The sequence below is a fragment of the Oreochromis niloticus genome, linkage group LG22 (genome assembly GCF_001858045.2).
Source record: "Oreochromis niloticus isolate F11D_XX linkage group LG22, O_niloticus_UMD_NMBU, whole genome shotgun sequence".
In the NCBI taxonomy this organism is placed as follows: Eukaryota; Metazoa; Chordata; class Actinopteri; order Cichliformes; family Cichlidae; genus Oreochromis; species Oreochromis niloticus.
This window is the reverse complement of record NC_031985.2, coordinates 6,443,281-6,470,975: the sequence shown is the minus strand read 5'-3', so window position 1 is coordinate 6,470,975 and position 27,695 is coordinate 6,443,281. Positions and strand designations below refer to the sequence as shown.

Here is a 27,695-nt window from a genome sequence, read left to right as displayed (position 1 = left end):
CCAGTTAATGTTTTTGTTATTTTGTTAATTTCTTAATTTTAAGAAGAAATCACAGTTTTTAGATTAGATTTACATCGACATAAAAGAAAGACTCTTAACAATTACATTTTATTACAATTCCAACATGTTGTTTTATTCAGTGTATTGTACAGGATCAAGACTTGATTTCACATGTTGTCTTACAATAACAAGTCTATTCTCCTTATTCACCACTTAACTATGACATTGAACATTTAAGACTGTGACATATGGATACGATAAAGAATGTAAAAGACATGAAATTAGACCAAGATAATGGAAACCTCCTGCATTTACTGTGGTTACACCGTGGGCCATATGTTGGTTTGGTTAGAAAAGGAGGTAGAACATAACTTGTGGTAGTAATAATGTTGGCTACTCTGAATGATGCTTTGTAGCTTTCATCTTCTTAAGAAATTCAAACTAAATAGTTACTTAGTTTCTAAATGTGGAAGAAACGATCAGAAGATGGACATTTTATTTACATACTGTAAAAGTTTGTTCACAAGTTTAAGAGGGGATGTTGTTTGTATGGTAGACACATACTTGTGATACTTTGAAATTTGAAATGCTCACAGTTCGTCTCATTTTTATCCTCAACATTTTATGCACTGTAAATAACTTAGACAGCACATATGGGTATACAATAAATGTTATAAAACCACTCAAGAGGTTCTGTGTCATTGTTTAAATTAGACCAACTGGGCATTATCATCACACCTGCAATGTGTTCATGTTTTGGGAAAGTGCTGTCAGGTAAAGTGGACAAACAACAAGACAGTGACAGAACTGGAGAAATATACAGTGAAAATGTCTGAACAGCTACTTTAAAGGTGAGTACTGAATCAAGCGAAGAGCATCGTCATTATCCAAAACTCCCTGGATGAACTCTCCTTCTGCAATTCGGTCTGCAAAGAGAAAAAACAAGTTTATTATAGTTTATTTGTTACGTTTATTTGGAGTAATATCAAAAACTAAAAGTAAGTCTTCAAAGATGGACATTAAACATAGATACACTTAAAAGGCATTGCAATTACAAACTGTGTAATTGAGGAATGTCATTTACTTTGATACTATTACAGTCCAGTAGCCTAACCTCAGATTTGTCACATTCCTCAGGGATTTACTTCTAAACCAGTGTTTTCATTGGTTTAGAGCTGAACACTATTGCAAGTGTAATCTACTTATCTGTCCTTATACAATGTCCATATACATCTTCACTATTTCTTACCGTTTTCACCCTTGTCAAAATATTTCCAGAGTTTATCCGCCCTCTTCTCAGCTGTGTTTTCATCTTCAGGCAACTTTTCCATCTCTTCTTTGGGAATCAGCTTAAAAATGGCCTGTTAAGGGAAAAATAAGAAAATTTGGTGAAAAGAGAGGAAAGATTTCACTTGTGTGAGCTACAGCTGTATACAGTAAAATCTATTTTCATGGCTGCAGAGGGAAACGGAGCAATTGCACCCAAATCCTCCTTTAATCTGAACCTCTTTGTCACATCTATGAGCTGATGAGCTGCCTCGCAAACAAAAACAGCAACAAACTGTGTGATTCTACGGATTAACCAACCAGCTCATTCGGCCTCTCTGGCTTTATTTAGTGAATATATGAATTCTAATCTTTAAGAATGAAATGTGGCTGCTCTAATAAGGTTTCCAAGCAATATAAAGATACATTTATACTACACAGCACAGTAATACTCCTCAGCTGCCTGTCTTAAGAATATATGATTTTGTTAAATACTGCAAAATTTTATTTTTCCAAATGTAAACCGAATAATTTTGTTGCATATCAGGGAGGACGAGCACTACTGTGAGCACAAAAAACTAAAGTGAGGAGGTATTGGCTTTATATAATTATAAGTTCCTTTTTATATTTGTCTGCATACTGTCAACAAATAATTATGATGCTTATTGATGAAAGTTTCCAGCTTTCTCTCAGTGCAAAACACTGGGTGGTAGATAAAACTGATTAATTTTCAATTCCATTCAAATTATTTCGGTTTAATTTTACTTATTATTATTATATTATTTATACATTTATAGCACCAGATCATATCAGATATTGCCTCAATGTGCTTTATTTTTGCAAGGTTTTATGACATCAAACAAGTTCAGACACTGTCTGAAATCATCCTGTCTGCCAATGACACATTTGTTTCCGTTATACTTCATTTGCTATTCAAAGTTTAATATCTAACATACTGTCATACTTCTTTGAAATGTATTAAAATTAGAACATTTCACTTACTAAGAGTAAAAAAACGAATATGTGGAAAACTGAGGCTAAGTTGTGACATATTACCTATAGACATTTCAACATTTGTCTAAAAGTTTGCAAGATTATGTTTATTTCCTTAGGGTTAAGTTAAATGCAATCTATTTATCAGCATTAATAAATTCCTTTTTATTTATGATCATATATAAGAAAATGAAAATATAAACCCACGTTTAAGCTCAGAATTTAAGCATATTTGGAGTCTTAATTTCAACTATAGTGGCCTGTTTTGGTATTTTACAGGTTGCACATGTAGTTCAAGACAGTCTAACATCATCTTCTATGCAGATAATGCGTTTGTCTAACTTTGTTCTTGTGAATGCACCTGTTTCTGTAAACACTGTACAAACATCTAGAAGCCAAAGCTAAAGGAAAAGCAGTGATTCGGCACTTCATCGCCACCCTTTCACTCACCGTGCAGATTTCCGTCACCTCTGACTTGGTGATGTATCCATTCTTGTCCACATCAAACAGCGAGAAGGCCCATTCGAGTTTCCTGGTGGTCTTTCCTGTTGATGTCATGTGGAGGGCAATGATGTACTCCTTGAAGTCCAGAGTGCCATCATCATTTGTGTCAAAGGAGCGGAAGACATGTTGAGCATATGTATTGGCATCACTTTCTGGAAAGAACTTGCTGTAGATTGTCTGAAACTCCTCTTTTGTGATGCGACCATTTGGACACTGCTTCTTGAAGTTTTCATACCACTGGACAATCTCAGTCTCTGAGAACTTGGTGTTGAGCTTCAGATCCTCCAGGATCTCTTTGGACACAGCTCCGCTTTTGCTATTTCCCATTGCTGGTGTTTTGGTGATGTTTTAGAGCTTTATTTGAGAGTGAATCTGTGGCCCCTGGCTCTTCTAGGGCAATTATAACCCAACTTTAACCTAAGAAGTTACCTCCTCTGCTTTGTCAAAGGGGTAACTATTCCAGAGGTATGGTGGCAGCCCTCTTGATCCTGTCCTCGCCTGCTATTCAGCCCACCGACGCAAAAGCTGTGAAAAGAACAGCCGTATGGTAAGCTCTTTAAGCCACTCAACCATCTGTACTTCCAGCAATAGGTGACAAGGTTCATTTCAGGTCAAAAGTAAAGTCCTTGCTCATCGACATCGAAGTGTGCAAGTCTCTACCCTGTTGATCTCTTAAAATAAGCACCAAGCCAGGTTGCAACTGAGGACTCAAATAGACATGGTCTTGGCTCATGAGTGCACCTTGTACTGAGAGTTATTTAGTCCCGGTAAGTTTCTATAATGAGCTTCATCCATACTTAGGAGTCTTATCTATCTGTTACTTTAAGGGCCAAAATGCTGTGCTACAAGTTTACATTTTTATTACCGATGTTGAACAAAAACTGAAATGGACCATGAATGTATCTTCACATGAGTGATCGCATCTATAAGTGACAATCGATCAATAGCTTTAAATATTCACACTGGACTTTTGGTAATTTTCAAAAGTCAGCCTGCAGCTAAGCTTGTAGTGAACATTTGTACCTCTACGACTGGAAGACTCTTGTTTGATATAATAACTAGATCCAACATCATTACATGGAAACAAAAATGTTGTTTTCGTGCAAATTATAAAATACCAAAACAATTGTGCAAGTGATTATTTTAATAAAATTAATGAATTTGTCTGTGATAAACAGAAGTGAATAGGACAAAAATTCTCTTAATATATTTTTAAAAATTCAGTTCTGGGTAAATGTCTCTTGCGAGCTGTAAAACAAAGAAACTAAAACAAAGAAAAGTTTCAGTTTCAAGTCAAAAAACTTGAATTTGACCATTAAGAAATAAAAAACTATTGCTCATTAAATTGAGTTGAGCAACAGCTGATTAAGATGCCATAAAGTAACAAATCTAACAGTATTCTTAGTGTTTTCACACTCCTTATAATCAGAATGTATCTTGCCAGTGTTGCTCAGCTCTGTCTCCTACCTGTGTGATCAGCTGGGGAGTCCAGGACAAACAGTGATGCTCTGTCTGTGAGTAGCTGAGGAAATCAACCTCCACTGATGGATAATTAATCTGGATCACGCTGAGGCGGAGCCACATCAGCACCCATGTGAACCCCTGAGCTTCCTGAGCTGCTGCTTCCCTTTTTTTTGAGATAGTCAAGAGGTGGCATCACTCACAAGAACTTTTTATGTTTCTCACAAATAACTTTCATTGATATTTATACTCAACAAGAGTATTTTTGTTCATTATCAAGACTGAACAAAAGGCTCAAAGCACTATTAATGTATTCTCATTTCTTTTGTTTGGCAGATATATAGCTTTACTCTGATCAGGTTGTAATTTTGTGTCATTTTTCTGAATATTTTGCACTTTGTTGCAGATCTGGTCAGTCTGTCATTGTCATTGTGACACCTTTTGACATGAAAACAGAGCCTGTAAGGACGTTTACAATGAGAAGCCACATTAAAATAGCTCCACCTGATGCTTGCAACAGGACGCATGAGAGCATCCTGTTGTGTTTGGCAGTCTGACTTTGGCAGTGAATCCTCTGGGCTTTTTTTTTTTGGCTGTGGGGTCAATCGAGGACTTTGTTTGTTCCTTGTATCCCATGCATGCTCAATCCGACTGTGATCTCAAGACTTTGAGGACTGGGTAAATGTTTTGGGCTTGCCATTTTGTTTGAGACACTCTTGAGCAGGTTTTTCCAACTGGTAGTGAGCACTCTTATGGTCTCTTTAGTGGGAGATATCAAAGTAACATCCATAAGAATGCACAGTGTTTCCAGATATTGCATTGTAACATCAGTGCCATCCAACATTCCTGTGTACCATGACAGGTTTATGTCATCTGTTATTTTCAGAAAGATTTTCTTTAAAATCCTGTTCTGGATTGTATAATTGGGGTTTCTTTATTTTGGGTGTTCAGAGAGAGAGAGAGAAATAAAACTAAGGTAATTATATTTTAGCTTCACTAATTTTGGCTGCAGTTACTTTGATTATGTATCATAAAATCTGCTTCACTTGAGGCTGGCTGCACTAGAGAGTCAATCCACACAGACTCCCATGCTCAAATGCCCAAATTTATCCAAAAAATGAACAGTCTGGTACAAAAATGGATTTGGTCAGTAGAGATAATTTCCTTATTATCACAACTGTACAGGGAGGATAGTTTTTATGCCTTACCTATGTGGGGTTTCTCTAACTGACAGGAGTACTGGCACAGGCAGTTCTTTAGTTACAGAACTGAGCTTCTCGCCCTGATGTGTGATGTTTAGGCCTTTAGGGAAAAAAGACTTGAATGAGCCAAGGTGAAGTCCAGTAGATTCATACTGCCTTCCTTCCATTTAAATCTGACAAATACTTTGGTGGGCAGTGCTTTTAACTGTTAGCAACTTCTGGCTCCTAAAAGAATCCAAAACTCTTAAACTGAGGCTACAAAATGCGCAGTTCAGGTAGTAGGAGGTATCGCAGTGGTTATACTCCTTCTTTATATACAGTCTGTGTATAGAAACAGTCAAAACTATTTGTGAACTAATAGAATAATAACACAGCCTCTGAAACTTAGCATCATCTCATAAAGCAGTGGCAAAAATAAACACATATATTTTAAGTATAAAAAAACCCCAGAGCCTCTGTTATTCTGGTGTGAGATTTTTATCATTCATTATGAATCAATCTGAATCAAGTAATTCGACTTATGTTTTAGTAATCCGATTTAATTTAATTTTGAATTATCATTGTCTATATAAAAGCTTAATTATTGCCACTGCTGTAAAATGTTATGCCTAAAAGTAACAGGACAGGCTTGTTTCTATCTACAGCCTACAGAGCAAATCAACTCAGCTGACTGATCTAGGCGCTGAAGCATTGCAAGCGCACTGCAGGTTTTGTCTGCTGTAAAAATAAACCCGATCAAGTGAAGTGACAAAGTTAAAGGAAGCTGTTTCCAAATCTACCTTGGACCTTTAGGCAGGCCAAGATTTAGCAGTTTAAATCCAGTTGGCAGGCAGCAGGTGGAGGATATATCTGCTGCATTCAGCGGGGGATTTAAATACACTTAAAGTGAGTGTTCACTGATCCACCATCTGCTCCACTGTCAACCAGTCTACACAGAAACCCGTCAACATCCAACAGAGTGCACCTGCACTGAACCAACCTCAGTCTCTATCAATACAGAAAAGCATGATGGGAAAGCAACTGTCTGAACCCCACTGAAAGGTCACAACCTGTGTGACACGCCACACTTTTAATTTCGTGCGTCTAGATTTTTCTTTTATCTTGTCTGATATTTGTACTGCCCACACATAAGTGATGAGAATTACAAAAGTCACATCATGTACAGTTACATCATTTTATAAACTCAATCTCTGAGACAAACTAGGAGGGCACAGGGAACGCATTCTGTCTTTCAGTGCATTCAAACACACTCCATCTCACATCCTACCTGGGCTCATAATGATGAGTGATGACAGTGCTAACGTCCAAGCTACCATGCTAATGCTAGACCCCAGTAACAGGGGCCTATAGACTGTCAACAACCATCTGCAAGCAATTACTGGGAAGGAAAAAGGTGTATTCTTCAGTTTGTTGGAACGGTTGCTGAATAGCAGTTGGTGGGTGAAACTGATTGCAAAGCAGTATATTGTGCTGTACTACACCCAAAACGTGTTTTGCGTTTGCTTTGATTGCTCATGAATCAGCTAGGCTGCCCATACTTTGTATGGAAGATGCCAACTTCTCTGCAAACAACCAGACAAACTGCTCAACTGCTTTCCAAGAGGTAGTGAAACCTGAAAGGTGGAAATGTTCACCTTCAAAGTAAAAGTTTCTCTTATTGAAACATGTTGAATGTGAATATTGTCATTTTCAATTTGTGTCACGCTTTTTCAACTTTCAATGCCACTTTTGAGAATTTGGCAAGTGTTTGCAGACAAGCTGGTGTCTTTGAGGCAATACACAGAATATTGAGGCAATCTGTTAGCAATCAAAGGAATCACATAGAGCTATTCAGTACAACACTCTGTGCAACCAGATTCTCCTAGCGACAGCCAGCAATCACTACCCAACCACTGGGACCCCAGTGGGTCTCTGAGTGTGTGTGACTAAGACTTCATAAAGAATTGTGTTCAATGTATCACAGGTATACTGGTTTAGAAAGGCCCCTTTACTCTATTCAGTGTTTCTGCATTGCATTCTCAAATTAATGACTTTAATATTTTTACTCATTTATTTTGCCACAAGGCTCTGATTGTTTTTAGTTCCTACTCTAAACTCAGAAACTGAACTCTGTTATGTAATCATCATCATCAACAACAGCAACTGTGATGTTGACTTGTTGATGGCGATGTCTCTGTTCTACCTGATTAAGATGACATAAGTAGCTACCTGCAGAAATCCTCTCCACCCACTGCTTTTCTGTCAGGCGGAGCTGTACTGATTTTCTAATGCAGGACAAACTTAGAGCCATGTACCGTAAGCTCTCTCTTGGCAAACAGCTGATGTCTCTTCTATAGAAGTAAAACATCTTAAATCCTGTGCTGACGTGCTGAGGCCTAACTTCATCATCCTGCCCTCCTCTTGGCATCATTAACCACAGCTCCACGGATCTTTGGATTTTGCCACTGGACACATAGCAGAGCTCTGCCAGAGAGGATGAAGAAGACATGCAATGTCAGCTTTCAAGAATAAATAACTTCCTGCAGCAACAAACAAAAAAAAACAACCTTTGAACTTGTTCAGATTTAGTCTGACTTGAATAGTGCTGGAATAAAAATCAGCTAATGCAGGCTAATGTTAGGAAGCTAAAATCACTACGAGTTCTATAAAATGTATTACTGTTTCAGTATAGTTTAGCAAGCCACAGATAAATATTTAAGTTTTTTAGAAAGTGAAAACAAGAAATGACACCTTGGTGATATTATCCCTCATATTCGACCGATTTGAAAGTTTGACTGACCTAAGATTCGATGACTTTGTTTACAAATAGGATTTCGACACACAAATTAATTTGTATTAGTCTGCATACAGTTTTGTGTATTTTATTCAACATTTGTACCCTCTTTGTGTTTCCAGTCCAAAATGACCAGTCATTAGAAACGAATGGGGGAGACAACTTATGTGAGTTCAGGGACATCTCCATACACAAAATGCATGTGCACACACACACACACACACACACACACACACACACACACACACACACACACACACCAACCACTATCGGATCCTTTGCCCAGTCAATCCTCTCCTCCACAGGAACAGCTCCTGCGTTGGCAGTTCTGACAAACAGTTGCAACATCATTTCAATAGCATTGAACGTTTCTTGTAGCTTTGGTGTATGATGCTTTTTTGAAGCCTTGCTCACAAGTCACTGTGTGGCAGCACCAAGGCAGGTCAATATACCATAAGTGTTACTCTTTATGACATATTTGATCACTACACTTGTGAGGAGGATAGAGGCCAGAAAACTGACAGTGAGGATGGATTAAAGGAGGAAGTATCAGAAGCTGAAGACGACACAGAATATAATCCAGACTGAGAAATGGCTGATGAGGAGGAATTCACTGATGAGGTCAATGGCCATATGAAGGTTGCTGTCACATTCAAGTCAAAGAATGGGAACTTCTCCCTGCATGAGAATGAAGTTAGGCTTTCAGCTGAGAATGTCATCAGAATAATATCAGAAAACTACAAAATATGCCGTATCCTGGACTGATGACATCACATCCTGCTTTAAACAGTTCTTGACAGAGTCCATCAAAACCAGAGTGGTAAACTTGGCTAACCTGGAGAGGAAGCAGACTTACAAGGACAATTGGAAGTGGGTAACCCGGAAAGACATCAAAGTGTACAAGAGTCTTTGGATTTTGTTGTGTACAGATCCAGAAATGAATCTACCAGCAGTCCATGGGATGCTGAGTCTGAATTCTTCAGGCCTCTATGTCACTTCAGATTTGACATGTTGTTACTGGTGATTCGCTTTGACAACATGATACAAAACCAGGCCGTCATCAACAAGACAAGTTGACATGATCAGTGAGGTTTGGGACAAGTGTGTGGAGCGTCGGCCACTCATCAGTATCTTAAGTCCAAACATCAGAGTGGCTTTTGGGAGATGCTGACCTTTTATTTGTTTCTTGCTAATCGGCACAACCAATTTTTAGACTAGCATAGCTTTCATTGATTTTGTCTCTCTTTTAAAAATGGAATATTATCAGTAAGCACATTAGCATTTAAACCCCAAAGATACTTGTAAATGAGGAGAATCTAATTTTCTTTACCCTAAAAACATTCATGGCCAAGGTAACTAATGCACAGCTGTCTTTTTGAAGCCCACCATGACGTTGGTCAAGACTTTCAACTATTCAGCACATTCTCCCTTTAAACTTACTGATGCTTTATCGGCTTTTTTTCACTTTAACCACTCATTTATCATCATCTTCCAATTTGCCTGCTGCTATATGATTTTACAAGAATACCAACTAACAAAGCTCCAAAAAGGTGGCAGGCGGGGTAATGAGTTCCATAAAGAGACAAACACTTTCCAACCACAGAACAAGAATTTAAGTCTGGGATAGCTAAATTTACACTTTTATACTATTTTTTTGATTTTTGGGAATTTGCTCTGTTGGCATCCCGATAATGCATGAACCACTGATTAAAGGAGGAGAACATTTTTGATTTGGATTTTGTTTTGTTTTGGATTTATTTTTGACATTTTCCATTTTTATTAGAGAAATTACAGCATCAATTTAGTTCCCTTTTGCAATTCTTCTCTCACTGAAGGTAACAATTATCTATGACTACTATATTTTTCATTCTTCTGGGTTTCTGACCATCCAACACATATTTTAGACCCCCCTTTTTAATTCTTGCTTTATTGGACCTCATTCCCAATCATCTTGCCTTTTTTAAGAACAAGGATATTCCCATCAGGATTTATTGGATTAGCTGTTTTTGTCCCTTGGTTCTTGGGACAAGCCTTTCCCTGTCACTGTCTCACCTTTAACCTACAAGATTGAGTTCTAAGAAAGGGAATCCTTTGATTGTAAGGAGGGGGGGATTAAGATGGAGCAACAGAAGGAGAGCCTGAGAGAAGCGGTGGAGGTGGTGATGTTAGGCAGCGTAAGGAGGATTTGGCAGCAATGCAAAGCAGACAGAGAGTTAATAAAGGGAATGGAAAATCTAGGGTTACCTGAACATAGCTGAGAGGTTTTATCAAAGCTCTTTGGCTTGACCTTGGGGAATCTGTTCTTAGAAAAAGAATATTTAATCTAGACATCCTAATTGATATCATGGCTTCAGTGTGGGTACTAGTCGAAGGAGGTAAGGGAGGTCAGATGAACAGTCGGCCAAATGACTGAGGATACGGACCGTGTGAGGAGGCGGGACTAATGCTCTTGTGCAGTTACTTTAGACTGGGTGAAGCAAATGTAATGTTGAGTGTTAGCATACAGATATCACATAAATTGAGCAGCATTATAAAAAAAATAAATACGAGTTTATTGATAATTGTAAAAGCATCTATTCCCTTTAGTTCAGCCAAACCTCTTGTTTTGTTGTCTTCCTAAAATTGATCCATGTCATTGGATTGTTTGGTCAGTTGGTCAGCTTTGTTGACCCAAAATAGAGAGCTGTATAAAAAGATACATTTAAAAAAGCTCTGTTATTCCCACTAGCATGTAAAAAGTGCTGTGTGCCAATATATCTAATCATGTTCATTAAAAGGATGAAGTATTGATTTGGTCTAAGCACATAGGACCAAATCAATACTCCCAGAGTGCCGTTAGAGTTCCAGGTCACTTGGAAATGAAACACTGCAATTTAATCTATTGTTAATATTGAAAAATATTATAGAAAAAAAACCTAAACTAAACCTACAATGCAATCATACTACTTTCATGTGTTTGGTGCCATAATAAACTACCTACACCCTTACTGTTTCCATAGTAAGTAAGGGGGTAAGTAGCAGCCAGATAATTAGGTACATTTGATTCACTGATCATAAGCAATTGTAAGAATTTCTATTTTTTTTTAAAAAAGGTTTGGTAGTTTGCCGGTCTGGAGCATTTGTGTGTATTAACATAAAGCCAAGGAAAAATACAAAAGCACTGATCTCATGTCTGCAATTGTTGCTGCCCGTCAATATAGGACGGGCTATTACACCATTTCCAAACCAGCTGAAGTCCAAAACATTCAAAGCAGTTCCCAAGGAGTGACTGTCCCAGCAAGGCAGGCAGGGCATTATCAGAGAAACAGCAAAAGAAATGTAATCTCTACATGTCAGACTGTGCAGGCCTCAGTTAGCATGGTTTATCTTAGCTACATCATGGCTTTACAGAAAGACTAAAAAGTATGGCTAGTTTAGAAGAACTGTCAAGAGAAGCCAATGGACAGATGAGTCCAAAGTGGAGATGTTTGGCCATAATGCACAGAACTATATTTATTTTCCAGCAGCTGCTGGATCGGTCCACCAGGGACCGATCCACAGCTACTGAGACTAGTGATTGGGACATGGAACGTCATCTCTCTGGTGGGGAAGCAGTGAGTGCGTGAGGTTGAGAGGTACATCAACACATGGCTTGGGCTCAGGAACCTCCTGGAGGTCTCCTGAGCTAGACTCTGTCTCAGTCTGGAGTTGCTCCTGGTGATAGGTGTTACGGCCTCTGGCCTCAGGTGGCCCCGCCTTCCTCTATGGAAATCAAAGTGTTCCGGGACTCACGGGGGATTGGCTGGTCTGGACCTATGACCGCTCCAACTTCATGCAGATCAGAGTGTGCCAGACCACTCACACCATTGGCTGCTGCAGGAGCCTTGAGTACGACAGACCAATGACACAGCTGCCTGCAATTACCTGAGAGTATAAAATGAGGAGTCTTTATTATGAAGTGATTGGGACATGGAACTATGAATAGACTGTGCAGATTGTCCCCCCGCCTTTGCCTTTGTACTGCTGCCCTTTTGAGCCTTTGTTTTGGAGTAGCCACCTGTGAGATGTTTAGGTGATTGTCATTAGATGATTAGTGTTATATTAGTGTTATTTGAATATATGAGCTGTTTGTTATGTTCGTTTAAAGCACCCCACTGCCTAGTGAGTTTCACTAACGGTTTTCAGTTGTGTTAATAAACCTTATGTTTTTCTTTTTATGTAACCCTCCTGTCTCTGGACTCATTTATGTTACAGCCCTTGTCGCCTAGCAGAGCCGGGTCGTAACAATAGGCAGCAGGCTTTGGTGGGTATAATAATATCCCTCGGCTTGCTGCCTCTGTGAGTTTTTTCTGGAGCAGATGGAGGAGGTGGCCAGGTAGAGGGAGGTCTGGGCTTCTGTACTTAGGCTGCTGGCCCTGCGACCCAGCTCCAGATAAGAGACAGAATATGTATGCATGTATCCATCCATCCGTCCGTCCCCCATAAAGTCTTGTCTGACTCTAAAACATCATGCTTCATGGTTATTTGCTACTGCTGCAGGTAGTGAGAACAAGACCAGTGAAAACGTCCTCGCTGCGTCATGATCCAATTATTAGCTGTATAATCACTGTCTGCAGGGAATGCTGTCCTCACACAGAGAAACCAGTAAGGTTATTCAGGATAGGAGACTGACAGTGGAGTGACTTTACTGGACATGCTGAGCTGTAGAGGAACACTGAGGTCGAGCTGCGAACTTTCGATGTTCATGATTGCTATTGTAGCAGATGACCTGAAGGCCAGCAGTGATTTCAAACCATAAGTGCGTCAGGTTAAAGTGGGGTCAAACAATTCTCAAGCTGTAGTCCAAATTTAATCCACTTGATTTACCACCTGTCAGGGGCTTAGCATACAGCCTAAGGCCAACCCAGGCCAGGCGCAGCAAATTTCCTAAGAAAACATGTCAGACTCAATCTAAAACAGATCATTTATTAGATAGTCTTAACAGAACCCGACTGGAGCTGGATCCTAATAAGCTTAATAAAGAGAAGAATCAGATTTCTTTATTTTAGAATGGATTTCTTGGATAGAACTGATGTAAATTTTATGAAAACTAATATTTAGAATTATATTTAGTTCTAAAACCACAAGTCTCAGCTGCTTTTTAAAATTTATTTATTTTAATTTTGGGAATGAGTTATTTTTGTACAAAGAAAATATGAATTTAACTGATGTCAGTAACCAACTCTTCAGCACTGTCTGGGTTTCCAACACTCAAGTGCAAATATCTGCAGTTCCTCCAATGTCCACTTGAGGCTAGCACACAAAATGAGTCGACCCCTGTAGCCTGTGTTAAAGTGCCCAACTTTACAGAATTAAAACGCATGGATACTATCTATGGATAGTTTGCCCATTTATAAAAACTGTATGGATGGTGTCATCCACCTGCTTCCTGGAGTTAGAGCCAGTCGGTGTCACTTCTACTATCTGGAGTCACTGAACTGGACTTCTCAATCATGTTTCTGCTGTTTGGGTCATGGATGGGATATCTGACAAATAGCAACCCTGCGAGCAACAGTTAGTTGGGGCAGCATCCTCATCTACTAGTCTCGTACATCTGTTTAATGTTTTAAACTTACAGATTAAAGTAATGTTACCTGTAGAGTCCATTTGATCAAGCTTGCTAGCATTAGCTGATAATTTAGCACTCCACCCAAAAAAAATAAAAATAGGATTGACACCACATGGAGCTTTTTAAAATCCTGTGGGAACAAGTTATCTTATGCAAACACAAGAAAAGTTTTTTTTTTTTTAATTACTTTCTTCAGCTTGGCCTGTAGGAAACAAGCTTTCACGTTTATAAAATGTTGAGTTTCTATTTATTATTATCTACAACTTGAACTATTTCTGTGATTGCTCTGGTTTTAAACATCTAAATGTGGCGTCCACCTTCTAAGGAAGCACTGACTAGTAATTGGTCAGTCACTGGCCTGTCTGATCTGCTGCTCTACAGACTCTGTAATTGATCTAATCACTTGCTACTGGGACTGCAGCCAGTGAGTAATCTATTACTTGAGGAGACACGTCTGCCATTTTCTGCAGCAAGGTTAGAGGTGAGCCAGATAAGGAAACAAGCTTCTGAATCAGTTCCCGTCTTTAGTTTCTTCTTTGCTTTTTATGGGGGCTGCTGTAATTGTGAGCTTGGGTGGAGTTCATTCCTCAGCTTGGGCCAAGCTGCACGGCAGGTAAAGAAGATTCTGATCTCCGGATTGAAAGCTGAAAGCTTTTTTAAGGTTGTCCTCAAGGTCATGGTTATAATGTATATTTTGTGACAGGTTTGGGGGCTGGGTGATGGTACATACCACAGTAATATTACTCACATATTGAATTGTGAAACATTGCCAAACACTGTACTAGAGTTTGATTCATTATTATTAGGCATATTCCACTCACTAGCTTTAGAATAACTAATGCTGCTAACTGTGTTCTTTACTGAATGTTTGCTGATGTTGTAATTCCCACTTTGCACCAGCAGAGACCAGTAAAGGTGAAGTAATTCTCTCCCATGCGCCCTCATACATATACATAGTAACTGAGTCCTGAAGATGGAAATCTAGATGTTATAAAAAAAGAACAGTAGCTGTTCTGTATTTTTTAATAAAGCAGTGGAAATTATATAGTTTGTTTATGAGATATCATACAGCATTGTTTTAGATCAAACCCAGTCTATCTACTATCTTAGTGATCTGTTAATGTTTCAACGGAGGACGTTAAGGTTAACTAAAACACTGAAACTGAAAAGGTGTTTGCATCTACAAATTCTGGAACAGCTTCAATATAATGTTCCTCAACATAAAATTCTGAAGATTTTGAATATATCATCAACTGCAGCAAATAATATCCCCAAAACATTTAGGAATGCCCGCGAGCTCAGGAACAATTCCAGAAATCACCTTCTGTAAAGGTCACAGTTCACTGTGCCGTCCACAGGTGCAGGTTAAAGCTCTAACATGGATAAAAAGCTGCATGGTTTTGTTTGTTTTTGGACTAAAGCTAATCTGAGGAAAAGTAGAAAACTGTTTGGTAGTAAGATGCTCAATTAAAAAGCCTGCAACTCTGATGGTATGGAGGCTCATTACTGCCTATACAATCAGCAGCTTCCAGCACCATGAATGCTGAAAGGTATATTCAAGTTTTAGAGCAACATGTGGCTGGAAGTTAAACTGGCTGCATGGAGTTCAGACCTTTCATCAACTAAAAACTGAAGATTTGGATCATCATGAAATGAAAAATACAACAAAGAAAACCTAAGATTGTTGAGCAGCTCCATCAGATAACAGTGGGATAACATTCCTCTTCCAAACAGCGAGAAAGAAGACAGGAAGCTCCACGGCAGCAAACACGACACTGACCCATTAAATTCAAGATGACTTTATTTTGTTCTTATAATTCTCAGTTTAACCATTTCATTTGTTTTCTTTGTTTTACTGTGTATAAGATATGGGGTACAGGATCTGGAAATGACTGCCTTCTGTTTTCTATACTTTTTTTGCATTTGTGGTTGTACAAAGAAAAAAAAAATAAAACTTTAGAAACTCTTAGTTTGATTTTTTTTCTAAATCTAAATTAAAAATTCAAAATGATTTTATCTTACAAGTCACTCCCATAAGCTTCTTCTACTGTAAAGACTATAGATGGAAATTGTTGTTGTTCTAAGTCCCACAGCTCACCAGTAGAGGGCAGTAGAGAGCCTTTATTGAATGTATGATTATGACACAGGGGAGGTCAAAACCTCAGTGAAACACCACTGAGTAAAATGCTTAATATATATTATAATATTTAATATATATTACAATATGGTATGACTTTAGATATTTCTGTGCATTGCTCTGTTATGCTTTGTTTTACTACTTTCCTGTTTGTAACCTCATTACAACTTTATTTCCTCTTCATTATGTTGTCCAACTGAAAAGTCATTTTAATTGTAAACAGTTCTAACATATGCACAGGGGTTTGTATGTGTATTAGCCTTGTATTGTTCTCTATATAATATATATGTAAAGCCATGAATAAATACAATAGTGAATTCTAACAACTGCTATATTGTAACATATATAAAATTGCATTAATAGGCCATTTAATGACATAACGCATGTAGCACCTGTCCTGCTGTAGCCTACTGTTGTGTCTCTATTGACAGATTGCTGTATTTATATTAACATGACATTTATTTTTGTTGCATTTTTAGTTTCAAATAAAATATTTAAGTCAGTTTTAAATTAACTTGATAATCAAATAAAACAAAAAACACATTTTCATAATTATAAAAAGTGCTTTTTTTTTATTGAAATCCAATGAGACACCACTGCTCTGTTAAACAACAGTCAGATGACATATATAAACAAGAAGAATACTGGTCATAATAAGGCAAACAGTTCAGCTTTGTAACACTGAAATCTTTGGAGAGGTCTGTAACACTTTCACACACAGTTTGATTCAGCATCTGTTTTTCATTAACACTGAACACCATCAAAAGGCTTTTAAAATGAAAGGGACTTCCTGCTCAGCTGTGGTATCTGTGCGAGCGTATCTTGCGGCTGAGGGTTCGGGCGATGCGGTCGACGGCGTAGCTGATGTGTCCCTGCTTCTTGTCATCTGCAAGTGACAGGCCCTCGATGTTTCCGCTGTACCACAACACCCATCCGGCCAGAGACACGAGTAAAAACAGGGCTCCTGAGCGGAGGACACGGATTCATCATTTATTTATTACTAGGTCATGGAAATTCATCTAAACAGAGAAATTACAACCCCGGCCCATTTTATGATCTAGTTTTGAGAAAGAAGCAAAGATGATCTCCTTAATAAAAATAATAAAAAAGATGTAGCTCATGTGTCATTTTAATTATTTTATTTACTTTAAAAATCTTAAGACTTTTTCTGTAATAGCTGATTTCCCCCCCACAAGTTTTCTCATGTTTTTGTGTAACATTTTATCTCCTCATCTATTTTGTTGCAGTTCTATCAAAATATCATAAAGGTAACTGATATTTACATTTTAGTTTGGATGCTTTCAACCAGCTGGACAAAATCACCAATCACCAGGAAATGGTAATTACATCACTGGCGTCATATATGCAGTTTGCTTGCACATTTCGATGGATGCATGAGTGGATGGGTGGATGTTACAGCCCAGCTTCCAGCCAGGAAAGAATCTGCAAATAAACTTTGCAGTTATTCTGAAAACAGCTGACTCGACTATTTTCACTGCTGTGAGAAATCTGCTTTTGAAGCTCCATCACTTTGAGATTTGGCTCAGAGAATCACATTTTGTCTGTTCCCTGAAGGTAAATGGAGACATGGCTGTCTCTCTCGGTTCAGCCTTCCGCCTCTCTTGAAATTGTCTGCCTCCAGTATCAGCTCCCTGTTTGGCACCATTGTCAGAGTACTAGCTTTTTAGCTAGCGGGTGCAGAGGAGGTGTGTGTGTGTGTGTGTGTGTGCTGGTGTATAGCTACAAATATGCAGACAGCCATTCACAGAGTACCTGAAGTTATAATAACTTTTGCAGAGAGCTAATTTTGATGCTTTAAAGTTCACAGAGATGTGTAAAATTCCTTCCTCTGCTTGTGAATTAATGTATATGCTGCTATGACTGTGAGTCTACATTAATTCAGGCTCCATTTGACTCGTCACTTCTGTTTAATGTCAACCCACTTGTGCTTTTGATTAAGCCACACAAGCATACCAGAGTAGACCAACACATCTCCAAAGTCCCTGTCTTGGATCTTCAGATTGGCGAAGACCCCCACCAGCAGAGCGGCTCCACCCACTACATCCATAAACACGGCAAAGGCCAGAGCCAGTTTACAGTGGGACAACCCAGTATATCCGCCCATTATGGAGCTGGGAGGGAGGAGGAGAGAAAAGACTGTTACAATCTGACAGAACCACAGGTGAACTAAACCTGCTACAGGATCAGTTAGTGTTAGACTGATGCTTCCACATGTACTAGTGGAAGAATGATTCACGTTAACACTGACAAAATTAAACATATTAAATGTTTAAATTAAATGTTGTAAATACACAGAATTCAGACATTTACATTCTGATCAGAGTTTAGATTAAAGCTAAATACCTGGGGCAGAGGCCTAGAATCTGAAATGTCAAAACAAGATTGGAAATCAGCTCTTAGTTTAACTCATATACAGACTGTGGAAACACATCACAGACAAACACATTATAACTGGTTAATGTCAGCACAGGTAACTCCTGTCAGGTTTATAGGGACGCGTACGTTTCATGAACTCTGACAGCATTCAAAGCCTAAGCTCGTTTGCAATGTTTGGACTTTTAAAACATCAATATCATACAAACATCTACATACATATATACATAAAACATTACAGGGGAGAGAGACCATCCAGCTTGTTATCAGTGCTCAGTTCAAAAGCCTGCAACTCTGATGATGATCTGTTGTAAACATATTCTGGGAAAATGAGATGAGCATCGTCACAGATTTTGGATGTTTACTAAAGCAAACTTTCTCTTTCTAGAAAAGTTCATTTGATTTAGCACATTCTGTAATACCCGGGAATACCACATACCACACTGAACTTGGATGAAGACGTGTCTTTTTGACCTGCTGGCAGAGATGAGACATTCAAATATTTTAGGGATTTTGAGCCTCAGTGGTTCTGTGTTAAACTGAACACCACTCCTGAGCATTCATAATCATAGAGTACCAGATAATATGAAGGCTCTAGCTCAAGTGGTTAACTAGATAATTACATTTTAAGATAGCCTTCTAAAGAGGATTTCCAAAAAAACAAACAAAAAAACCCAACTATTTTCCTTTTTATTAGAAAGCTAGCGACAGTAGGGACCTGAAACTTTTCAAAATCTCTACTAGAACAGTGTCTTTCAGGCAGAAAGACGACAGTAGCTGCAGTATAATAATGTACCACAGAACCAGAAGCAGCAGGTCATACAAGATTCGTGACTGAGTATGCTTTAAAAACTGTCTCAGTTTAGTTTTAAGATGATCCCAGTCAGGGGCAGTTTAAGTTCTGGAGGTAAGAAGATTCACGTCTCCAATGGCAACCTGCAGCTTCCATAGATGCTCCATGTGTTACTGAACCAAAAGCCTTAAGAGGAACCACAAGGTTACTGTGTTAGTCGCTGATTGTGTGAGCATCTGTAAAGTAATCTAAGATCGGCAAATGTAATAAAATACAAAACTTTACATGTTTAATTTCTTAAGACTATGGAAACACTGTAATGTTATCGGCTTCTTATCCCAAATTTGAATTGCCTGCTCATCATAAGAGGGTTGATTTATGTGAAAGCTGCCTGTGTGAGACCCTTATAAGACTATACCAAACATATCAAATCAAACCAAAATTTATTTATATAGCACATATTAAAAACAACAAAGTAGACCATAGTACCTCACAGTTGTAACGCAGACAAACAGCTGCATTTTGAACTAACTGAAGCCGGTAAAGAGTACACTGTACACAAAGGAGTACGGCTTCACTGTGTTTGACAGGAGGATTCAATCTTTTTGCAAGCGGTCAACTAGACCCAGAGCTGTTTCTGCCTGGTTTGTACCAGGAGAACACAACTGTAAAGACATAAGCAACGACTCATGAACCTCGGTTTTGTAAAGCTAAAAAAAAGTAATAGTGCTGTTGTTTTTTTTAAGTTACAGTCCTTGAGCAAAAATCTTGCTAATAAACAAATAATACATCAGACCTATTAAAATATAAGCTCTAATTAATAAATTAAGAGTTGCACATTTAAAGAGGTTACTTTCCCAAACAAAAGCCAGAAAAGCATCCGGATATCAGACAGAACCTCTGTGTGAACTCATACAGGTGGACTCAGGCAAACAAAACAGTAAATCATGCCTGGTTTTGCGCTCACGAATAATTTTTAAAGAATCAGATTTACCTGGCGTATGATTTTTGGCTTCAAAGACATTTCCAAAGTAAATTTTACAAATTGATCCATAAAAATTACGTTCGTGTTCTGTGTTCAACGCTAAATCCGTAAAATCTGTATTTGATGCCGTTCATTAATTTTCACGGTTTTTTTCTTTACTTTGGAGAGGACCTGCCAGCAGTGCGGGGAGCTTATTTTAGCGGTTAGGTCAGCCGGATTATGAACTAAAGTTAATTTAAAGACTTTCTTTCACACATAAACTTTGACTCACGTGCTGCTGTTGTCCGTTAAGTTATAAAAAACAACGCCTCAGTAGACGGTTTGTTCTCTCCACCGTGTTCTTCACTTCCGCCTTGATCTGCGCTCTTACTCACCTGCAGCTACCACGCCCTTCTGGTGAAACGTTTCCGGTCTGGATTTTACCCTCTTCTTCTTTTTCTTTTCCTTTGCTTCCTGGTGTTTTACAGCTTCATAAACGCAAAGAAATTCATTTTTAAAACGCACTTTTTATTGTTATCGTTTCACTGTATTTATTTAATGTCAGTGTTTTTATTGAGTCCCTTAATAAAGAATAATAAGGGTCCTTTAAACACTTTTTAGATATTTCTTTTAATTTGAATGGAAATATTTTAGGGCAGCGGTCCCCAACCTTTTTTGCGCCACGGACCGGTTTATGCCCGACAATATTTTCACGGACCGGCAATAAGGTGTCGCGGATAAATACAACAAAATAAAACTAGTGCCGGTATCGAAAAAAAGAAGATTTATTCATAACACACGTGAAAAGACCCAGGAAAACCGAGTTAACGATAAAAACGATAACAAAATAACGCTGAAAACCGATAAAAACCCTGAAAACCATACATTTCACGGCTGAGCCTCAACTCTCGCGGCCCGGTACCGGTCCCAGGCCCGGGGGTTGGGGACCGCTGTTTTAGGGAGTAAAAAAAATTTAAAAAAAAACAAAAAAACACCGCCCCTCTGCGCATGTGTGAAACAACTAAATCTGCGCGTGGTACACCTGTTCCCGCCAGTATAATCAGGTAATTGCTACAGGGAGTGTGCGAGGCGGGCTGTAGGGCCGCAGGTGTGGCTGGTTTCAGGTCATATTACTCAAGTATAACTGCGCACAGAACTACTGGAGACAAATAATAACAGGTTTATCCAAACACCCGGTTTATTACCGCTCTGTAGCTGCTGCCCGGCAGACCTCTCAGCCATGAATCCTTCCACCAGCAGAGAGGATGCAAGCCCACCAGGTAACAACATGCGGGGCATCCACCTGCCCACAGCACGGCGTACGAGCTCCAGGAGTCAGACATTTAAACTTTTACACCTTCTCCAAACGCACTCTTTCTTTTTCTTCCCTGCACATGATAAAAGAATGAAAAGTGGACTCACCTGTAGCTTTAACACCGCTAAAACCTGAACACAAACATTCCTGAGAAGCAGTGCTGGCTGCCCTTCTGTGCCCTGACAATACACGGTTCTTGTTTGTTTGCTAGTTTTTTGTAATGACTGTTTTATTGATGCTCTGCTTTCTTCTTTTCATTTCACTCTTTGGGCATTCACTCCGTTTTTCTGAAGCGTAAGTGGGCTACCAGGCTATGCGAGTAACCTCGGTGAGTTGTAGGTTTATTAACCTTAACAAGCGACTGATAAGCAGTAATTAATCTGCATTCGTCAACCATAAGAGCCTCTTTTTAAAATGTAAACTTTCGCTTCGTTATTTTGTTTCATATTATTATATATATATTTTTATAAACATCATGTCTTTGAGCTTGGGTAGGACGTTAAGCTAGTAAAGCTAAAGGGAAAAGCTTTAGCTTTAGCAATTACAGCAAAACTGAGTCACTGCTACTGATTTTTGTATTATGCTTTGACTCGGGATTTGGAAAAACTGAATTTAATAATCTATATAAGATAAGATAAGATAACCTTTATTAGTCCCACATGTGGGAAATTTGTTTTGTCACAGCAGGAAGTGGACAGTGCAAAAGTTATGAAGCAAAAATAAAAATGACTTTTTAATTAAGAGCATTTCCTAAATAAATCACAACCTTTGAAACGTTGAAACCAGAGACTTATTACTACTGTGGCCCAATAATAACAATAATCGTGAATATATATTTGACTGCACGTTCAAAGACATGTAGTTAATGGGGTTTGGTTAATTGGTGATTCTAAATTGGCCATAGGTGTGAATGTAAGTGTCTGTGTGAGACTTGTGACCTGTCCACGGTGTAGCCCAGAGCCACAGCAAAGTTATGTGTCCCAGAAATCAGATATTTCTGTGTATGATTTATTTTTTTACATCTGAGGTTGGCCATAAAAATTAATGCACACACAGCTAAATAATTAAAATAAGCACTAAGGCCTCCAGTGTGAACTTAATGTTTGTGTATGAAACAGTAGATGGTAGACAGACAGACACACACTTGTGTGGAATATCACCGAACCTATTAAAATGTTCGTGCTGATAATATTTATTAAAGGCAAGATGGAAACATTTTTCACAGACTTCAGATTTATTAGTTACTCTTTTTGAGAGTCTTGATGTCATTTTCCTCTTTTCTTTTTTCATGTCAGAGCATTACGTGCCCCAGTCATCATTAGCAGCTGCAGCATCATCAGCAGCAGCAGCAGGAGGAGGAGGAGGAGGGGGAGGAGGTGGTTTATATCTAAATGCCTACGAGGTCTCCTTTCCCCTGGAGGAGAATATAGAACGACCTCCTCCCTATCACCTGAACCAAGGCCAGCAGATGATGGACGGTATGTCAGTGAAAATATCTGTAACTCCCAAACAGTTGATGCTTTTGTTAAACTCTTTCATTTAAAACTGAAATTATTGACTTCAGTCACATCCTGATTGTTTGATTTTAAACCTGCTGGTTTACAGAAGCAAAACTACAAACATGTCACTGTCCAAAAACATGTAGACAAAAACGTATTTTTCTTTGAATATGCTGTTTATATCTTTGCTACATTGGTGACAGTTTTTGGCTTCCTGGTATAATAAATATTTATAAACTCTCAACTTCTATGTTTTTTATTTTATTTTATGTTCATTCTGTCCCGTCTTTTCCATCCTCGACATCCTCCTGCAGAGCCAGTGGTCCAGGAGCCTCCTCACTCTCAGTACAGCACCTTCATCCTGATCTCTAACCTGCGCGCTCACCTCTACGTCGCTCTGGAGAAGAACGCCTGGCTGCAGAAGCGCATCGAGGAGCTCGAGGAGGAACGCAACTTCCTGCGCTGCCAGCTGGACCGTTTCATCGTCAGCATGAGGAGTCCTGAGGGTCAGGCTCGTTGAGTCTCACCCCATTTAAAGTTTTCAGAACTAAAAAAGCATTTGATTTTATAAACGTGTGTTTTCCTAATTATAGAGTGGAGCGGGGACGCCCAGCGTGGTGTGAAGGTCCAGCCTGCCAGCTCTCCTTCTCCTCCATCCCCCATGACCACCAGGTCCGGGATGACCCTCAAACGCATCCAGGGATCAGGATCTCGGAGCCGCCGCAACGCTGGTGAGGAAGATGCTGACACATGTATGTAAATGAATATGTTCTAAATGCTTAACTTTAAAGTAGATAAGTCTTTTTCTCATGTTTTTGTTTTGTTGGGGTTTTTTTTTAGCTGTAACCAAGCAGGAGTTTCACGTGGAAGAAGACAAATACTACACCGAGGACGAGTATGTGGAGGAAGAGGAAGAAGAAGAGGAGGAGGAGGAAGATGTGGACTCTTCAGTAGAGAAGGGGATTAGGAAGAAGGGCAGAGGGCGGGTCTGTGGAGAGCCAAGGATGAAGATGAGGAGGGTCTTCAGGATCACACACGGGAGGGAACGACAGAGAGGTGAGAGTCATGTGACAGAAGACATGATGTAAATATAACTTTATAATTCACATGAATCCTGTTTTTGTTCTGATGTGAAAAGTTTAAAAAGCAAAAGTCATGTTAAAATCCAGAACTCTGTTTTTAATCCCAAAAACATTCTTATCCAAACCCCCTCATGTTCTCAAATACATAATATGGGCTCGACTTGCACTTCTAACCCCAGCTAAGAAGTCGTTATTAGAAACTCGCCATTCTGAATCAGCAGGAAACAAAACACTACAACAACACTGTGCTGGAGCCTCAGCCTCCTGTCTGTGACACACTTACTTCACTCAGCATTTTATGTTCCTTCCATCAGTTAAAGACCCAGACGGGGTTTTGATCCGTTACAAGAAGATCCTGTCCACCTACCAGCGGGTGAGGAGCATGTCCAGAGCCTTCCAGATCCACGGAGTCGACCGAAACACCATGGCCTCCACCTCCCCCCATCGCTGAGCTGCTGCTGGTGGCTCCAGAGAAGGTGATGACTCCTCTGATTTCCTGTTTTATGAAGCTGTTCTTTCAACTAAGTAATTTGAAGAAAAAAAATTAATAATTTGCGGTCTGTATTGATCTGTGTTGTATCTGTGAATTTCCACTATTTCTTTTTTAAAGTCTACATTTTAAGGAACTCCAATGATTCTCCCTAAGTTTTTCACACTTTCCAAGTTCAGAGCTCAGACTCAAGGGGACGTTTCCATTAAAGTTTCTAGTTTTGAAATAATTCTTTACATGTAGATTTACATGAAGATATCAAAGCTTGGATGGCTCTGAACTTTTTGAGTTTCAATGAGAGTAAAATGGAGGTGATTGTATTTAGACCTAATAATATTTCATGCAGCCTGCTTGTAAATTGTGGTTGGCTAGGATCTTATATCAAGTAGCATGTGACAAACTTGGGAGTCATTATGGACTCAGATTTTAAATTGGACAAACATATTAGTTCGGTGTTGCAAAAAAGCTTTTTCCAGCTGAGGCAAATAGCTAAGCTGAAGCCAGTTTTGTCAAGACGTGACATGGAGAAGGTAATACATGCCTTTATTTCAACACGGCTTGACTACTGTAATGCACTGTTTTTTGGAGTCAGCCAACGATCTCTTGCTCGTCTTCAGCTCATTCAAAATGCTGCTGCCCGCCTCTTAACTGGTACCCACAGCCATGAACATGTAACACCTATCCTGTCTTCTCTTCATTGGCTTCCTGTTCGTCACAGAATTAATTTCAAAGTCCTAACACTGGTTTATAAATGCCTTAATGGTCTTGCTCTCCCATACCTTTCCGAGTTACTTCAGCCTTATATTCCTTCACGGACCCTCAGATCAGCTGACCAGCTGCTGTTGGTTGTCCCAAAATCAAGGCTTAAACGTAGAGGAGAACGAGCCTTTTCAGTTATGGCCCCAAAACTTTGGAATATGCTGCCTTTAAATATTAGACGGGCATCTTCGTTTCCTGTTTTTTAAAATGCTTTTGAAAACACACCTTTTTTCGATAGCGTTCAGACTGGCTTGAGTTGATATGGTTTTTATGTGTTTTATTATGTTTTATGTGAGTGTCAGTGGTTGTATTTTGTGTTTTACCCTGTGTTTCTGTACAGCACTTTGGGCAAACTTTTTGTTTTTAAACGTGCTATATAAATAAACTGGATTTGGATTTGGATGTAGGATTCCCTAAAAATAAGAAAACTTGAGAGGAATAATTGCACAGAGCTTCTTTTTGATTATAAAACTGAGATTATTTTAGAATCCGTGAACAGTCCCAACGGTTCCTGCAGGTGACAGAGGTCGGAGAGTTTGAGGCCTCGAAGGAGAAGCTGTTGGATTACGCCCGGAGGTGCTACAAGACGATGGATGACGAGACGCACGCCAAAGTCCAGACCATGAAGAAGACTCACAAGCTGCTGCCCATCTCCTACAGGTTCAGAAACTGAGAGCTGAGCGAGGCGGGTAGAAGGACCAGCTGGTGGAGTTTTCTGCACTTTGTTCTTATTTTTCTTAAAGTCAGAATATATAATAGGATGTGAGAAGATTAAATGCCAAATTACAGGGCATATTCTGACTTATTTATTTATTTTCATTGAACTGCTTTATTTATGTTTTTTCTTGTTTTTGTTTGTTTTTTCTTGTGCAGCTATTACAGTTGAGAGTAGTTTTTTACTCCTGAACTGTGATAGTGTTTCACACTGAAGACTGAAGTAGTTTGTTTGTTTTTTGTTTTTTTTGCTTTACCTCAAAGATTAACTGAAGAATTAAAAAGAGAGAGAGTACATATGTTGTTAATTATAATCCCTCAGAGAGGAGTTTTCATTTCAGAGGGAACTGACTGATTCATCAGTGCCTGCAGACATTTTATAGAGCAGGTATAAGAGACAGAAGTTCGAGTAAATGTGCCTTGAATTTTTGTTATATAAGAGAAATATTTATTTTCTTTATTTTTGGCTCAGTGTTTGATTTTTCCTTTGTGCACTGAAATGATGAACATGGATTTTTGATGTTTCATTTAAAAAAAAGACTTTATTCATCAATCTATTTCATACAAAAGTTGTTTAAGTTAAATGTGAAAGTACTGATGGTAATGTGAATTTTTTCTTTTTCCAATTCTGATAACATCAGATGTAAAATATATTACTGTGCAGTAGATTAAATAACCTTACATGTATTGTTTCCTCTTTCTAGAATCATAACATGTGATCAGTGTGAAGTGTGAGGAGCTCAGCCGTGACTTACACTAACTCTGCTTTACAGTAAAAGCATTGAACACATGCAGTACTCCTGCCAGGAGCCTCAGGCACTGCCTGCCACTCTGACTCATTTGATGTAATGAGGCTGACAAAGTGACAACGTGCTGAACTCAGGCTTTACAAACAAAGTCATCAAGAGCTAAAGAAATCAAATTAGGCTGAAATGTTTTGCTGAAAAGATGTTTTCTAAAAAAAAAAAAAAAAAAAAAAAATTAGACTTGCAGACTCTAGCGCCCTCCAGTGGAAGAATTTGGCAATTTAGTTCATTAGTGAAGAGAAATTGTTATTAGGGATCAATGGGATCCAAAAAACTTCATGTTGATCAGGGCTCAAAAAAATATTTTCACAGTTTGTTTTTTTCTCATGCACACCTAAATGTATATATTAAATATAGGTATATTATAGGTCTATTTTATGCTTCACATCATTTGGGATTTAAAATTGCTTCTAATTTTAATTATTTTTTGTCACTAATCTAATGAAGAAACTGACCTCACAGCCCATTGTTCCTTCAGTGAGCTAGTTTCAATCATTATGCAAATGTACTGTTTATAAAGTTGGTGAAACCTGCAGTCAGCTGAGACTGAAGAAGTCAGTTGGATGAGTGACGAAAGGTTTCTCCTGCAGGAAACGCTACGTCCAGATGAACAGAATCAACGTTTTTGGGATTTCCTTACCTGGATGATTGAGCATGCATCAAAACATGCCTGACACAAAAAAGCAGTTTTAGAAGTTTGATATGTCTGATATGAAACTGAAGACAACACTAATACAAAATTTATACGAGTCATTTTAATGCAACATCTTTATCTATGATGAAACTCCAGGAAAATATTTGAAATACACTTTTTTTTCAACTTTAAACCTGTAGATATGTTAGCAATAATTCTTTTGTGTACACTGAAACCTGGGTTTGTTAATCCTGATTGGTCGAGGCTTGTCGGGGTCAACAAAGTGAAATCTTAATACTGCGGCTGACAGTTTCCAACATCT

General features: G+C 38.7%; 3 protein-coding genes across 7 annotated transcripts; 1 reads left to right on the top strand and 2 right to left on the bottom strand.

The window, feature by feature from the left end:
• Nucleotides 1–106: 106 nt before the first annotated feature.
• LOC100697897 (recoverin) lies at nt 107–6,849 on the bottom strand. 3 transcript variants are annotated; one of them, XM_025902222.1, is made up of 5 exons: nt 6,694–6,849; nt 5,433–5,526; nt 2,710–3,288; nt 1,250–1,361; nt 107–926 (listed from the first exon to the last, which is right to left on the bottom strand). In XM_025902222.1, exons 3-5 carry the CDS (start codon nt 3,088–3,090, stop codon nt 841–843), a joined length of 579 nt encoding a protein of 192 aa, XP_025758007.1. In that variant the 5' UTR covers nt 3,091–3,288; nt 5,433–5,526; nt 6,694–6,849; the 3' UTR covers nt 107–840. The 3 variants fall into 3 exon arrangements, with proteins under 3 accessions (XP_025758007.1, XP_003452742.1, XP_025758008.1); XM_003452694.4 differs by lacking the exon at nt 5,433–5,526 and adding an exon at nt 4,231–4,390; XM_025902223.1 differs by lacking the exon at nt 5,433–5,526.
• Nucleotides 6,850–16,466: 9,617 nt separating this feature from the next.
• tmem238a (transmembrane protein 238a) lies at nt 16,467–20,503 on the bottom strand. Of its 3 annotated transcripts, none has more exons than XM_005457563.3 (4): nt 20,367–20,501; nt 18,288–18,307; nt 17,898–18,055; nt 16,467–16,887 (listed from the first exon to the last, which is right to left on the bottom strand). In XM_005457563.3, the coding sequence occupies exons 3-4, from the start codon at nt 18,046–18,048 to the stop codon at nt 16,718–16,720; spliced, it is 321 nt and encodes a 106-aa protein (XP_005457620.1). In that variant the 5' UTR covers nt 18,049–18,055; nt 18,288–18,307; nt 20,367–20,501; the 3' UTR covers nt 16,467–16,717. The 3 variants fall into 3 exon arrangements, with proteins under 3 accessions (XP_005457620.1, XP_025758418.1, XP_003452741.1); XM_025902633.1 differs by having other exon boundaries at nt 18,288–18,361; nt 20,367–20,489; XM_003452693.4 differs by lacking the exon at nt 18,288–18,307 and having other exon boundaries at nt 20,367–20,503.
• A 604-nt stretch (nt 20,504–21,107) lies between these two features.
• ccdc106b (coiled-coil domain containing 106b) lies at nt 21,108–26,620 on the top strand. Its single transcript, XM_025902041.1, is given in 8 exon segments — nt 21,108–21,354; nt 22,685–22,867; nt 23,203–23,394; nt 23,482–23,640; nt 23,729–23,944; nt 24,285–24,409; nt 24,411–24,446; nt 25,737–26,620. Coding segments are annotated over 8 exon segments (1,107 nt in total). The 5' UTR covers nt 21,108–21,314; the 3' UTR covers nt 25,893–26,620.
• The last annotated feature ends 1,075 nt before the right edge of the window (nt 26,621–27,695 follow it).